The 16,456-nt window shown below is 38.9% G+C and overlaps 1 protein-coding gene across 5 annotated transcripts in view; it reads right to left on the bottom strand.

The window, feature by feature from the left end:
• itpr1 (inositol 1,4,5-trisphosphate receptor type 1) overlaps positions 1-16,456 on the bottom strand; it is a 111,952-nt gene that overhangs the window by 10,880 nt on the left and 84,616 nt on the right. For all 5 annotated transcript variants that reach the window (XM_023353538.1, XM_023353540.1, XM_023353541.1 and 2 more), the window contains 7 exons: positions 14,625-14,800; positions 14,363-14,527; positions 14,028-14,217; positions 12,838-12,930; positions 10,614-10,759; positions 6,765-6,930; positions 5,687-5,847 (listed from right to left, as the gene is read on the bottom strand). In XM_023353538.1, the coding sequence (XP_023209306.1) occupies positions 5,687-5,847; positions 6,765-6,930; positions 10,614-10,759; positions 12,838-12,930; positions 14,028-14,217; positions 14,363-14,527; positions 14,625-14,800 (1,097 nt within the window). The remainder of the gene's footprint in view (positions 1-5,686; positions 5,848-6,764; positions 6,931-10,613; positions 10,760-12,837; positions 12,931-14,027; positions 14,218-14,362; positions 14,528-14,624; positions 14,801-16,456) is intronic.

Raw genomic sequence — 16,456 nt, 5'->3', positions numbered from 1 at the left:
TTTTAGATGCAGTTTCTCTGCTGTGATTAGATAAGAATAAGACCTTCAGGAACCCTGGAAAACTACTGACTGAAGGTTAGAAAGAGTTGAGGTGGGGAGCTAAAACCATAGTAGCGCATGTCACAAGCTCTCTCCTCTTCACTAAGGGGATTTTATATCCCTCCAGCTTCAACTGTACCTTTCGAATTCTATGATGCTGCCAAAACATTTACAAAGTTGGCGGCTGCATATAGCCGCCAAATGTCTGCATAAAGTAAAAATTTGAGGCACAAATTTGTTGTGTCAGGTACTTTGGAGGAGATGCTCTTTTTATACTGCTGCACCTAAAATTACTCAACTCTAACTTTGGTGAGAGGAGACATTGACAGCCTCAGTAACGTCGTTCTTCACTTAGCAAGAGCTTCACGTTAATTCAAATCCTCTTTTTGATTTTCACTGGGGCTTCTTTTCAAGACTGTGGAATGTCATGAAATTCACTTTCTTTTGTTGGTGAATGCCGAAGAGGGAAGCAAACCGAGCAAATACACAGATCTTGACGTGTGTAAGTTCACGCTATTGACGAGCTGTTGCTCTTAAACAGTCATTACATCTTTTAAGAGTTAATATTGTTAAGTCGACAATTAGTCATACCCTGGCAGGTTTTGGTTTAAAGCCCACCTCTAGTCCAAAATCTAAAATTATTTAAAGCATCTGGATGATTTAACAATGCATTTTTGTTCTCATTAGAGAAAAACACAACATGTGGACTGGTGAAACCTACACTTCTAGAGATTCTTTAAAACATGGGTTTCTGATTTGTGAAAGCCTTACTTTTTTTAAGAAAACAGAAAGAAATTGAATTTTTCAATTTTCCCCAAAGTACTGCGATAAATATTCCCACAAACCCAAAGTTGTTCATTGTTTTGTCTCATGAATGAATATATCACTTCAACCATTAGCCTCCATTTAAATAAGATGTGGCACGGCAAAGGGATATTACAGAAATGTTCAAATTCCCTATACCAAAAGGTTAACTTAGCCACTTCCGAATCAGTTTTTGCCATTTTTCTCCCACCAGTTCTTTATAAATAACACAAAAACAATGCATGCCTGTTGTACAATCACTTTGAGTTGCACATTTTACTGTACATCCTTAAAACTTCCTTTAGTATTTTCACTAAAAACTAAATGCCAAAGTTTTAGCCAAATATGTGTTGCTTCAGTATTACATGCAGCCAAACCAAAACTCTGTCAATTCAATCAATTTTTCTGACTAAAAACACACATTTTTTGTTTTTCATTTTTTTAAGTGATTTTAGAGGTCTAACACAGAATTTAGACACAAAAATAAAACTCAAACAATCTAAACTATGACAAAGGTCATTAATGCCTTTTGAATTCTGCTTGAGTTGACGCCCACCCTTTACCTCCCACTCAAAAAAACAAAACAAAAAAAAACCCATCACGTTTGATGACTTTGTCACCTGCAGTTCAACTTGTCTTTCCATTTCCAGTGTTTATAAATGAAAGCGCTTCCAGTAAACTGATAAGTGCAGGCACAAATTAAGACTCTACAACACACAGGTTCAGTGGAAATGAAGGAAGCACATTTTTCATTATTAAAACCGCACGAGTCATCACTGAGAAACAGGATGCTGTGTGGTTAAAACAGCAACAGAAAACGTCACAGTCATGCCACAGAGACACCTGACGCAGCCCACTCAACCTGCAAATATTCAAATATGTCCAAAACAAAACAAAACCAAAAAAAACCCCAAAAAACAAAACAGAAATTACAAGTCTGAAAAAAAAAGGGAAAAAAAAGAACTAGCTTGATTGTTTTGTTTTTTCTTTTTTACACCTTTAAGAACAGGAAGATCTTTTGCTTTATTGTTACGACCAGACATTGGGAAGCACCTCAAAGGAGCAGAGGCGTCTTTCGGTGTCAGACAAAATAAGAATTAGAGCAATGAGTGTGAACCATGCATCATCTTTTTACATCTTAGATGTGACATTTCACCCAGAGCCCTTCGTCATTGACGTCAGTCCCAGTCATTGTTAGAGTAGTTTGCCTTGTACACCCCCTTCTGTTTTATCGCTTCTTCCACCTTACAGTCACATCAAAAAAAGCGAAACGCGGTGGGAGAGAGGCTGTACAGATTGAAAAAGGCTGCCTTGTCTAACACATTTCTGGTGAATGTGACTATTATACAGATAGGTATAGATGTTTTTTTTCTTTTTTTAAAAAGGGAGCAAAAGAAAAATTAATATGGAGAATTAAAAAAAAAAAAATAATATTTGGTTTCTGGTTGCATACTGAATGCAATTTTTTCTTTTAACCAGATTAAGGATTTTGTTTGTCTTTTAAAATATTAAGCATCCGTTTTTTTGTTTTTTTTTGTGGAGTTGGGGGTGTGGCAGTTTATTGCATGATTTATTGTTGCGTGGGGGGAAATAAAAGTCTTCTGGAAAGTTTTTGCAGAGCATGCCAAATGCCTAGCTAATGTGGTTATGCATGTAGCCATTCAGGGTGTGGTGACTCCCAACACTTCCTTTGATTAAAGTTAGCCGTAGCGCTAAGCATTAATATAAAGTTGTGTTTTGATAATTTCATATCAAGCTCATTGTTTTCACAGAAAGCCGAGAAATCCTCGACAAAAACATCTACCTGATTCTGAGAAGTAGATGGACAATATGTTTCGGCATGTTCATTTAAAATGATTCATTAAGAAAAAATTACATTTTATATTATATATCTGTGTTCAAAGGCATAAGCGATTGAGAATTGGGAGCTACTTTTTAAAAACCAGACAGGATTACTAATATTTCTTAAATTACAGAAACAGAGAGAGTTCAGTTTGAATTGCACGGACGCTAACTTTGAAAACTTGTGTGATATGATGCTGAAGAAAAACCGTTAATACATTTGAAGGAAAAAGTGGGAAGCTTAGAGCTAGGTAACATAATCCCTACCGTGAAGTACTGAAGGGCAAAAGGGTCATTTTGTGGGAGTGTTTTGTTACAGGAAGCATTGGTGCACATCACAAAACAGACGGCACCATAAGAAAAGAACAACAGGAGGAAATACTGAAACATCATCAAAGAGTTTGCACAGTGACTGTAGGCATGCCACAGTTAATATCTAGTAGACGTCCTGATCCCACCTCCCTAGAAAAATTTGTGAACAGAATGAAAAGGTGTGTGTGAGGTAGACAGCCACACACACACCTGACTCATTTACTCCAGTTCAGTCATGAAGAACTCCAGCAAGCTATAGTAAGACTCTTATGGAAGGATTCCCAAAGCACTTCACCCAACTTATACCGTTTAGCCGCAATGCAACTAAGGACATGTGCGTAAATTCAGACTTTGGAGACAATATTAACAACACTGGTGCAAAGACTGAAGTTTTCTGGCCGATCTCCGAATAACGGTCTTTAAAAAGCCTGACCTGCCGATTCAGATTTTGGCTGACGTAGATTTTGTTGCTGCTACATATAGCAAGACAGTTGCTGAGCTTGCAAAAGTGGGGTGACTATTGTTAACTGGAAATGTGAGGAAATGACCTGGTAGGCGGGGCTAACAGTCAAACCTCTCCCCCAGGAGAGCAGAAGAGGACAGTGGTTGATCTTTAGACCTTCGCTGAGGTAGATGAGATCGGAAGTATCAGCCGATCACTGAGCTCCCAAAATTAAGGAAATTGGGGCCAATGTACTGGTGCGCTGCTAATGAATAATAGTAGGAACAAGAATAGCAATAATTATTATTATTCAGGAAAGTTGCAAAAATAAATAAAATAACAAATTAGCTAGCATTACTTTTATTTAGTTAGTAAAACCAAAAGTAATGCGTTGTCTGGACAAAAGACAAAAAAGTGTCTTTGTATAGTGAACGTTTATCTGCTTTCGACTACAGAGGTAATAAAAAAACAACAAGAAATTAATAGGAAACCATCATTTCTAAAGCTCAAGAGTGTGATTTTAAACACTTTTAATTTAAATACCAAGATCTGCAGCTTTATTCAAACATTCAAAGCAAATTACATGTTCATGTGTGCACTCTATGTATCATATTGTTTCTATCTACAAACCGCCCAGATAAACGTAGTAAAGTTGTTTTTTCTAAAGAAGTCTTGCAGCAGGAGAGCTGAAACCGTTAACTGGGCGGGTTAAACCGTTCGTCTGCAGACAACATTTTACTTTCTGATATCTGCAATATTTGGAAGTAGTTTTTTTTGTTTTTTTTTTAAACTTATTTAACGGAAAAAGTGTATTTAACTAAAATACTTCAGAATCTCTCAGGGGTTTCTTCCAACAATATGTCTGTTTATTAAGAAAAATATAAAACACATGTTCAATGTAGTTCTGGTTCTCATTCCTCTACACAGGAAGAACGGGTCACCTGACAGATCAACGGGTCTTCTCCGCTAAGCCCGAAAGCCGCTCTTCAAAACGCACGCTTGACAATCCGAGTTTGGCTCAACATGGTGCAGAGTTAATGAGAGGGAAGTGATGGTGGCGGTGGTGAGAGGGAGGCGGGAGGGGTATCCTAAAATCAGGTGGTTCCTCACAAGACTGCAGCAGATCAAGAGAAAAAGGGGAAGAGAGTGGGCTAAATCTAATAAGAAACCGTCAGAAGCTGACAGCAGCGCGAGTGCGTCAATGAAGCAACCACTTCACAAAGTGGGGCTTTCCTTTGGCAGTTGAAATGTTTTCTAAAGGTTTACGACTCGGTTGAGACAATCGAAATGAATCTTTCTTGGTTCTTACGCTTAAGGGCAAAGTTCCACCGTCGTCTATTTTTAGTGTTTGAAAATATGAGACGCCGTGGCTTTAAAGATACACGATGCAAAAAAAAACAAGTATACAACGCCTCGCCACGAGCACAAGGTTATTGCGTTTTATCGGGATTTTGTTGGTGCGTTGTGGAGAAAGGAATACATGCAATGGAAAATAACGCCTGAAAATAAAATGCCAGGGATCACACATTATTATTATTATTATTATTATTATTATTACTTTTATAGTTTATCAAAATGATCTGTTTATGGAACAAATCTGTGTCAAATGAAACCAAAGAGAAAAGATCTACTTTTACTTTTATGAAATAAATATAATATTCATTTTAGGTATAATGAATTATATTGATTCAACAGAGTGCAGTATCATTACAGTGATAATGTCTTTTTCTTTATTGTTATTATCTTTACAATAATAAAGACATTGCAAAACATTGCTTGTTTTGTGCTTAAAGATGTATCTATACAGGTGGTTGCTCATTGTAAGATAAATTTGACTTGAGGGTTTTTAAGATTTGTGTTTTTCTTCCAAGCTACTCTTTTTCATTTAAAACTTTGATTTGTGTTAACATGTGATATGTTCATTTTAATCTGTAAATGAATTAAATGGAAAAAAAAACAAAAACCCAAACAATGGTTGATAAAGTTTTTTTTTTGCCAACACTGGGAATGTACTAAAAAAAAAAAGTTATGGTTACTCCTCAAACAATAATAAAAAAAAAAATCCAGGACTTTGTGAATAAATCAGAAAAATGTTTGTGACTGTACATGAAGTTTCTCAAATTGTTCTACAATTTACTTAAAGAAAAATAAAAAATTAATGAGGACGACCCAAAAAAACAAACAAAAAACAAAAACTAATGGTGGTTTTTGTGTGAAAGATCTGTTTGTGCAGGACAACATCCTTACCCGGATCATTTCAGCCACGTAGCTTTCGGGCCCCGTGAACTCGGTGGAGTCCTTCACCTTCACCAGGACAATGAAGAACAAGTAGTGCCACATGTTGTGCTCCACCTTGATGTGTTCTTCAAAAGTAACCGTCTTATTGTCGAACTTATCTCTCTCCAGACCTAAAAAGGAAAGAATGCAAGACCACCACACACACGCACACACCCAAAATAAACATTACACACTTTTCTTCTCAATTCTTGTGAAAGAAGTGAAGAATTACGCCCTATTAGAGGATGACATAATTGTGCGTGGGGGCGACTGAGAAAATAAGAGGAAACAGGGTCATGCGGGGAATGGACAGAAAAAACGTCAGAGGTGAGAAAGACTTTTTTTGTTTTTTATGTTTTCTGTTACAATAAATCCCAGTAATCCACTCGTGTTCTTGGATTCTATTTACAAAAAAAGAAGGCTTCACAGTGTCGCCCAGCCCAAGGAGCAGGGATTATTCACTACAAAATGTCAACAAATGACTGTCTGGGCCAGTGACTGCAGCGTGTGTACAGTTGAACGTGGTCAAGCCTCATATGGCAACAGGAAGAAACACTCCTCCTCCACAGCAGCACCTTCCGTGACTAAACATTCATTCTGGGAAGAGGAGGCGTAGGGTTTTTTTTTTTTTTTTACAGAGAAAAAACAGCCCCCATTTTGCAAGCAGCCCTGATGTGAATCTGCTGCAGAGCAGTGGCACGCTCACACTCAGGGCAGACCACTCGCATGACTTGTATTAATTTTGACTGAGAGCCATAAAGCTTACACCTTCTGCTTGACTAAAGCTTCATGCAACAAGTCAGGTATCGATTGAAACTGGAACTGAAAGACATCTGTTTGTTTTGTTTGTTTGTTTTGCAGCAATAACAACTTTTATACGGCGATGATTGTAAAAAGAGACACAAAAAAAAGGCAGCAATAATATCCCTAAACCACCAAAAGTAAAGTCTCGTCAGAAAACTGGTTGCAGAAACAAAAACAAGGGAAACCCAACATTTATTTTCCAATTATACTGATTTAAAAAAAAACAACAAATTTATTTACCCACCACAAATGAAACATGTTGTCTTTAGGATTTCCTCTTTCTTCTGCTTTTCGCTCCTCAAGTCAGCAAATGTATCGATGATGACACCAAAGATAAGGTTGAGGACAATGATGATGACCATGAAGAAGAAAAGCAGGTCGTAGATGACTCTGGCTGCAAACAAGGGTTCCTGAGGGAGACGGGGAAGAAAACAAGTGAAGCACCATGAGCTTTGAGCTGATTTCACTCTCAGTGGAAATATTTTCTCAGTTTTTACAATGAATTTCCGTTAAATTTCAGAAAGTAGGCAGAACAGAGGCCCAGGTGGTGGAAACTGGAAAAAAAAAGGAGAATGTTGTGGGTTTTTTAGGGAGGAGTTGAGACATGTTCTTGGTCAGGAGTTGCTCCCAGATGACTGGACAGCTACAGCTAATCTGATAAGGGAGACAGGTGGGAGGAAACTTGGTATGTCATCTGGAGGGAATAAAGTAGAGAAGGAGACGTGGTGGTGGAATGGAAAAGTCCAGAAGCATATACATAGACAGAAGCTAGCCAAAAAGAAGTGAGACAAAGAGGACTGAGAAGTAAACGTGGCAAAACGTCAAACATAGGGTGTATGATGCTAGGTCGGACAATAAGAAGGGAGAGAATGAGTTGTTTCTATCTGCCGAGGCAGAGAGATAGAAAGACATGCAGTAAATGAGGGTGATTAAGGATGGGAATGGAAACGTGCTGACCAGTACTTTGATGACTGAGGAAAATGTAGAGTAGAAGTAGATAAGATTTGTAAGGTTGACGTGAGGAAGGTTTGGAGATGATATAGAGGGGAAAGGAAGTTGGTCCTGATGACACACTGGTGGAGGTGTGGAAGTGTCTAAGAGAAGTGGAGGTTGAGTTTTTAACTTGGTTGTTCCACAAGATCTTGAAGAGTCAGAGTATGCCTGAGGAAAGGCATCCTCTCACTCATCTGAAAGGAAAAGGAATAAAGATACAGAGTCAAGAGCAGTGGAATGTAGTCTTAGGTTAGCATTTGTGAGCAGAAGAGAGGTGTCATGCCAAGAAAGAGTACTACAGATGTAATTTTTGCTTTGAGGATGCCGATGGATAAGTACAGAGAAGGCCAAAGCGTACGACAGGGAGTCGACAGAGAAACTGTGGTATTGGATGAGGAGGTCTGGAGAGGCAGGGAAGTACAGTATGTTAGTTTGGTGAAGGATGTGAATGAGACTGTTGGACAGCAGTGAGGTGTGCTGTATGAGTGCAAAGGAGGTCAAGGTGGTGGCGAGACTGCATCAAAGATCGCCTCTAAGCCTCTTCTTGTTTGCTTTGGTCATTGACATGCTGATAAATTCTTGCTATGGGGCGTCAAGTGGTGCAGTGGATAGAGTGGGCGCCCCGTATACAGAGGTTACAGACCTCAACAAACGTCCTCTACATCTGTACCCCCCTTCCTTTAGGGAGTATTGTTGAATAAAGGCCACTAGTGCCAAAAATTATGTAAAAAATTGAAATTCTTGCTATGTGGGTCTAAATGTAAGGAAGTGAGTTAACATTTTTTCTGGTCCATTAGTTTTGTTGTGATTTCATCATCTCATTGTTTTGCCCATATTTATGGAATCAATTGACCTTCTGAGAAAGAAAATCAATGCTATATATATATATATATATATATATATATATATATATATATATATATATATATATATATATATATATATATATATATATATGTACGCACATACAGTACATACACATATATAATTATACTTTGTTAGAAATTGCTTGTTTATTTTAAATGAAATGGACACAGATGGAAAAAGGTGGGGAAGAAAGTTAGATATGAAACAAAGGCATAAAAATAGAGGAGAGGAAGAAGAAAGATTGTACAAGATAACACCCGAGAAGTCTGCTTCTACAACTGTTGAAAGAGAGAAAATAAACAGAGAACTGAAAAACCAGTGACAAATGTATGTATAAACACTGCCTGGCCCAAAGAAAAAAAGGACACACTAATATTTTGTTGGACTGCCTTTAACTTTGATTGTAGGGCACATTTGCTGTGGTATTTCTTTGAAAAGCTTTGAAATATCACAAGATTAATTTTTATCTACTGTTGCATCCAACCACTATGTCTCCACTAGAATACACTGGAATGTGTAAACTACCTCTGGGTGGGTTAGGGTTAGGAATAAATCATGAACAAAATGAACACAGGAGACTGACAGAAGGCTCTCTGCATGAGACTGCAGCTTTAAAGCTTCATTCTGCACCTTTAAAGGTGCTTATTTATTAAAACTGTTGCCATGTTGTGACAGTATTATATGAGGCAGATGATCTATTAAAAAATAAAATTAAAATTGAGGTCCTCCTTCCCGCGCTACAATTACAATCTGCAAAAATGAACTAATTCTGGTCAAAACAGCCAATCAGAGCCAGGGGGAGGGTTTTAGTGCTGTCAATCAACCTCTAGTACACTGCTAAATGTGCTAATGGTGGAAAAACAACTTGCCGTTACAGGAAAACCGTCTATCTACTGTCGTCGGTGGCTGTGCTAACTAGCTTCAGCATTTGTAGCAGGTTGTGGTAAACCAGCAGAGAGTAAGCGAGAGGGGGTGAGCATGAGAGTGATTGACAGCGTTAAACCCTTTCTCCTGATTGGTAGTTTCTGACTGAATAGTTTCTGCAGTTAGTACTGGGAGCACTGGGAGGAGGCACAGAAGCTTGATTTTTTTTTTTTATAGATGATCTTTCTTTATGTCACAACATAATTCTAATTTTAACAAATTTGTAAAAAAAACAACTTGTTTTTTTATAGAAGTTACATACTGCAGCACTAACAAAGGTCCTTAATTTAAAAATAGGATCTGCTGTCAGTTTTACTTTCAGTTTCAAGCATTGGGCATGCCAACATAGTATGTATAGCATAGCATGAAATAGACTATTGCAGGGCGTTACTGCAATATTTTAGAAACAGGTAAGTCGTTTCTGTGGCAGTTTTGTACATGTGTAGCAGCTACACGTAGCGCTCATGTTGAATTTTTCAACATGTCCAAAAAAACCACAGCAAGCTGGCTTTTCACGGTCAACCTGTGTGTTTCAAATATGTATTAAGGTAAAGAAAAAAAAGCATTCCTCATTTCAGGGTTAAAACAAAAATATTTAATAGACACATTGCTGCCATTATGCTGTAATTATATAGCATAATATTAATCATAAATGTGCTTCAGTGAAAATAGGCCTCTGTCCTGATGGGTTTTTTTGTCATGGAAAACAAAAAATCTCATCTAAGTTTATCTCATTTTGAGTTCACTCCCTCATTCTTTACGTTAGACTGAAGATCTAAGGCATTCTGTGATACAAGCCTGTCTTCCTCCCTCATGAGATAACTTTATTGTCATTTCTGGAATGCTGGACGTTACAAGAGTCCTCACTGCGACCGCTTTGACCTTTCAGCGGCGCGATTCTCTCAGTCAGACAGAGCTTCTTTATGCACAGGGCAGTCCTTACACCATTTCTCAGGAAATAAACTGGTCAATGTGCACTTACTGGGTCAGATTTATTACATGCTTTTTGTCGATGGGCAAAATGAACAGCTTGATGGTCTTGTTAGATCATAAATGCAACTTTTAAGACCTCTCACTTTTCTCCAATTACTTAAATTCAATTTAACTTAATTCAATCTGGTTGCGAGGCGGGAAAACGGGCAAGAATTCACGTCATGTGTGCTGCTGTTTTATGTTTGAAAAGAAAGCAATGTCACAAAAAATGAGCTAAAAAATATATACATTTGTGGTTTCACGTAAACCTTTATTTGATCGCGCGCTCAGAAACCTCCGCATGATCTCTTTGTTGCCGTGTTTGTTTACTCCATACCTCTTTGGATGGCTTGCGCAGGACGTCCCCAACACCTCCTCCACTCCTCAGGCCGTGACTCAGTACTGTGACAATGCACATGAGTAAGGAGTCACATGTTCGCTCCTTGTCCTCAATCACCACTGACGGCTGGACAGCAACAGCAGCTACAAAGAGAAAGAAAATGTTACGTTTTTAGATACGGTCTGCGGCAAAATGCCAAAGCTGCTCTGCTGGAGGAGAGACATTTTTTTTTAATCAATAAATCTCAAAACACAGATAGGGTTACGGTCATTTTGAGCAAAACTGGAACCACACTGGATTCATTACTCTGATATGTGAACGATTTTCTAGCTCTGACCCACAGATAACTGCAGATTTCTCTTAAAATACAATTAAAACGTGAGAAAATGTAAGAAGAGCGTGAACAGTAACAAATGTTATTGGAAGCCAAGTGGACATTAGATAAGGTGTGAGAAAGTTGTAACTGGTTTTACAATTTTGAAACAGACAAAAATGACTGCAAAGTGAGGATTTTATACTGTCTTTAGCATCTTGAATGGGAGATTATCTCAGATAACATATTAAAAGCACATTCTTTGAATATCTGACCTCTTTGTCACTCTTCAGTGCACCTGCAGTGAAGAGTGTTGTCACCGAGACCTACCAGCAGGTGAGAAAACATGTAAAATTTCTGAAGTTACAACTGCTTCGTCCCCATCACAGAAGGTAAAGCTGAAGGTCAGCCAATTCCAGTTACAAGTTTATGAGCGGAAAGTAACCAGCTACGTTTACTCTTGTTACTGTAATTAATACAATTTGTCTGTACTTTGTTCTTTTTGAAGAAGTTTACAAAACCTGAACTTTTTACTTTAGTACGTTTTGAGTAACGTATTTTACTCAGTTACATTTGAAATCATATTCACTGAGAAATTTTATTATAATTATTTAAATCAGGCCTGTGTGCAATCATGGCATGGGGTTGATCATGTACGCTGCTGTCCTGTGGGCAACGTCCGATTTAGCGGTGGCGTATTGTGTTGAAAAGCAGCATATGTTGTAATGACTGTAACCACTAGGTGGCTTAGCCATTGCTTGGACACTACTTTGCTTTGAATTCAAAACTAAGCAAATGCTGCTGGATCGTAACTGCATCATGTCAGTCTTTTGTTATATATTACATAAACATAAAGATAGATTATGCTCTGTTCTAGAGCATAAAGTCACAACTGTCCTCCACTGGCTGTTTCCCCCCCCTTTTTTTTCTTGCCAGAGACGGATCCTGGCGCAACAAGTCAATGCTCTCGGTCGGTATTGTTCAAAAGATGGAAAGTAGAAAGAATGAGAGTGGCACGGAGAAGTAAAAGAGGGAATTTCTGGAAACAGATGCAGCTAAATGAGCAAAAATCTTTAAACTTTTTCTCAAAAACAAGCTCGCGTTTAGTAACGTCATACAATGACACGGGTAAGGCAAACCACTGTGCAATCCTTTCAATGAGCTGTGTGGTGTTGTGGCATATAACAACATTGCCTAATTTATTTATTTTTATATCTTGACGCCGCATAACTTCGTTGAAGTCAGAAGAAATAAATAATGGATCACCAATTCCATACTTTTAGAGCTGGCTTGCTAAAGAAGCTGTGAGAACTTTAAGTATAGGATTTTCTCCAATTAGCGACAAAAACTATCCCATACTTGAACAGTGATGAAGGGTTTTGGAAGCTTAGGCGAGGTCGGGGGTCAAGCAATTTGGGGATTGGATATGGCTGACTGATCGGTTTTAAGCTGCTGAATGTGTTCACGATTGAATGGTGGTTTTTCCCATCAAGATTAGTCGCTTCCAAAGACTTATTGTTTGGAGTTGGAGGCTTTCTGTGCCATCACTGGATGGGTCGTTCAATCCATTTGTACCTGATGGTTTTTAATCCTTGACCTTTTCACCTCAGGCCCGAGTATCGGCTCTTAGGCTTGTCAACCCCTCTCCCGCAGCACGAGGGGTCCAAACCCCCTGACATTTCACCAGGTGGCTCAGTCTGACTAAATCTCGTGATTTGTTCAGCTGTGCTGATCTTGGTGACTCAGGAAAACGCAGAGCCGTCTTAAAACTAACATACAAGCCACAAGCACAGTCGCACACCAACAGCCTGGAGTCTCATGCATGCACCAACACGTGGCTTCAGACCTAACAGAAGTCTTGAACTTTAACATCCTCCCTCCGACATGTTCATACTTTCGTCAACGTACCATCCATGACGGCTTCTGTCGAGCAGTTTTCTCCGTTTTCCTTCTGGCACGCTCTGCCCGAGAAGAACTCTCCAATCATGCTGGCTCCATGTTCTGTTCAGCAACAGAATGTGCATGATTATGCACAAAGAGTCACACGCATATATATTTGCACAATGCATTCAAGTGCATTGCAGACGTACTGAGGTGCCTTAATTTATTTATTTATTTATTTTTTGACATTTTGTCACGTCTCAACCACAAACTGCGATATATTTTATTTTGGTTGAAGTGACAGACCTCGACTTCACAATTCTAAAAGCGGTTGTTAATGTGAAGTGAAGGGAAAATGATACAAGGTTTTAACAAAGAAAAATCTGAATAGCGTGGTGAGAGTTTGGTATTCTGTACCAAGGTCAATCATTTATAGATCAACCTTCTGCTGCAGAAGACCTGCCACAGATCTTTGCGTGGATTAAGATCAGGACTATGAGTGGAGCATTCTAACACGCCAATGTGGCTCATTCTACACCAATACATTGTAGCTACAAGTGTGTATTTAGCCTTTTTTCTTCTAATATCACAAAGCCCTTATGGGCTCTGTCAGTTGGACATTGTTTTATGTCCTAAACATTCATCAAAATTCACTTTATCTTTAACCTGTCTGCTGTGTTCCTTGGGCTTCGTGATGCTGCTTTGTACATTAATGTTCTCTAACAAACATCTGAGGTCTTCACAGAACAGCTGAATTTATACTGAGATGAAATTATCTACAGATGTAATGGTGAGGTGACTTCTAAAGGCAATCAACTGGACCGGATTTCACCAGAATGAAAATGGGGAAGTCCACCTTTTAGATTTCTTCTGAAAAATCTAAATAAAACCAAATATTACGTACCTTCCCTTTCGTAATCACAAACTACTTTATATTGGTATATCACATAAAATCCCACAAACATTGAATTTGTGGTTGAAAAAGTTTAAGGTGTGAATACTTTATTAAGGCAGTGTTGGTAACAAAACCAACATTGTAAAGCTTGTAGGAGAAGAGGATTTTGACAAAAATGTAAAGAAATTTTGATCGTACATCTTGGCTATACTGATATTTCTTCATTTAGGGCGTTTTGATAATAATGAAAATCATTCCATGAGTACTTGGGTCAAGAAGGGCAAGAAACACTTTCATGCCTCCAGCCAAGACTTTAGCATACCGAGAGTTTTGTTGGGTATCCTGTCGACGGCCAAAATGAAGTCGTCCTTGAAGAAGATGTATCCCACAATCGAGAAGAGGTAGACGAGGATGAGGGCCAACACGGCCGTCAGAACTATGGAGCGTCCGTTCCGGGTGACACTCTTAATCACGTTCAGTAAGGTCTCTTCTCGGTAAACAAGATCGAAGAGCTGAAAAAGATGAAAGTTTACAAATGAGTGTATGGCATCTTTGCGAAACACACAGAAAAAAAGGTGACTTTTTTTGTTTCTTTTACTTGTCTTTAGCACTATTAATATTATTGAGCTAATGTGATTTGCGTGTGCCACCAAATACCAGCAAGCTGTAGAAGAAGACGTGGACGAAGACCCCCAGCGAGCAGATAATCAGGTAGAGCAGGTGGTACAGGAACTCCACGTCCATGACCATGGCCATGTATCCGCGCGTGAAGGTTCCTCGGTTCCCAACGAAGCTCATTAGGAAGATCACCTTGTTACACAGCTGGGAAAATCAACAAACACCTCTTGTAAACTCAGAAAAACATCAGAATCGCAACCAGAAAACATCCACTTTCGTAAACATGCTGATGCAGACTTACATTAAACCCGCCCAGCAGGAGCAGTGTGGGCTCCAAGCCCACAGAGAAGATCAGGCGCAGGATGGTGGACGCAATCAGCGCCCTGATTCCATGAGGCTGAGGCAACACGATGACGATGGCCAGCGACACCAGCATGGCCATCCATAACAGAGCAGACAGGTGGGGCTCCAGGGTCCCTGAAGGAAAAAAACAAAAGGATTTGATTAGAGAAAGGCAGAAGAAAAAAATCCATTCAGTCAGTTCACTTAAAGTCACAGCTGTTATTACAAATACTTGTTTTTTTCTCTCTTAAACAGATGATAACTATTTCTTCTCTTACAGCTAAATACATCCCACATTATACGATGAGATTGTCAAAAGTTCTAACAGAACAATAATAAAGATGAAATGATGACAAAAGAGAGAAAACAGACAATAATGAGGGCAGAACTGAGTCCCAACGTTTATTAACATCTGGAAGAATTTGTAATTTCCTCCATCAGATAAATGTCCCAAACCTTTCAGAGCCAAGTGTTACGTGGAAGGCTAGGGCTGTTGCAAGAACAAATATAAATTGCCCCAGAAATCATTGCGATATGCGATAATATTGTTACATAGGAAGGTTTACCTTTTTTAATTGATTTACTGCTACAGCAAGTTATATTAATAATGAACAACAGGAACAACATCCAACTCCTACCCATACCTTTTGGATGCCCACATATGTTTTCCTTTAATTCTACATGGTGCGTGGAGCTTTATTATCGCATGAGTCCTGATCAGCATGCAGCTGACAGACTGGGTGGCTTTGTTAATGGGATTCCCATTCCTCACAAAGCACACATTACAAAAGGAGATTAGTCACATTCTTTTTTGTCTAAGGCACCAAGTGGACCTCCCTAATCATCTCCAGCGTCTACAGCACTCGTCAGGTATGCGTTACATAACCCTCTGCTGGATAAAAATAGACGCTGTAGCAGCCAAAGTTATCAGCGACGGTTCTAGGTACGGCTTTGTTGTGTCGGAGCTCAAAACGCTTGATACAGACAGAGTAACACACCAGGCTGCTTGTCTCCCTTTCTGCTTTTGAAGGATCTTCAGACACGGGCTATAATGCCACACCAGCACCTTCGACAATCTTTCCAAAGCCTCTTTCATCAAACACTTTGCCGTCTCCATGCGTCTTCTCAAAGGGCCGATGTAGTCACAGCCGACTCGTGTAAGGCCAAGCTCGAGTTTGTTTGATCAGGCAGCCGCAGGATTTAAAAGTGTAAACAAGGATTAAGGAGAGTTATACAATCAAATCTGAAGCATTTGCTCGGCCAAAGGAATTGCTGCACCTAGTTCCTCCTCCATTCATATTTTATTTTAAAAGAACGGTATATGAAGACTTCCAACGCTGATTTTATGTGTAGTGCTGACGTACAAGCATCCTGTTCTCTACATTTTTCATGTAGTCACAACCCACAATAGCTACAGACACCACAAAACACCTATGCTAATTCTCATTTGCATTGGAGAGTCAAGCATAATAATAGGACAAGGCTTATGTTTGTTGAGTAGACTTGACTTGGGTAGGCACAGCTGAAAACGGCAGTGTTCCCACATTTTTAGGGATTCTTCATTACTCAATAAATTAAAAAAAATCTAAATGAACAAGTGTTGACATTAAGAATGCCAGTAAATTGTAGAAAATTGAACCACCCACTTGCCTCACTTTCCCCATCTAGATCAGTCCATTGGTCGTAAAATTGCACAAATTGAGAATATGTAAAAAAAAATAAAAGAAAAAATCAGTTAATGGAAACATGGCAATTTTGAAAAAAAGCTCACGATTTTTGATAAAACTAGGA

The sequence above is a fragment of the Xiphophorus maculatus genome, chromosome 20 (genome assembly GCF_002775205.1).
Source record: "Xiphophorus maculatus strain JP 163 A chromosome 20, X_maculatus-5.0-male, whole genome shotgun sequence".
NCBI lineage: Eukaryota > Metazoa > Chordata > Actinopteri > Cyprinodontiformes > Poeciliidae > Xiphophorus > Xiphophorus maculatus.
The sequence above is the reverse complement of the archived record's forward strand: the minus strand, read 5'-3'. Positions and strand labels throughout refer to the sequence as shown.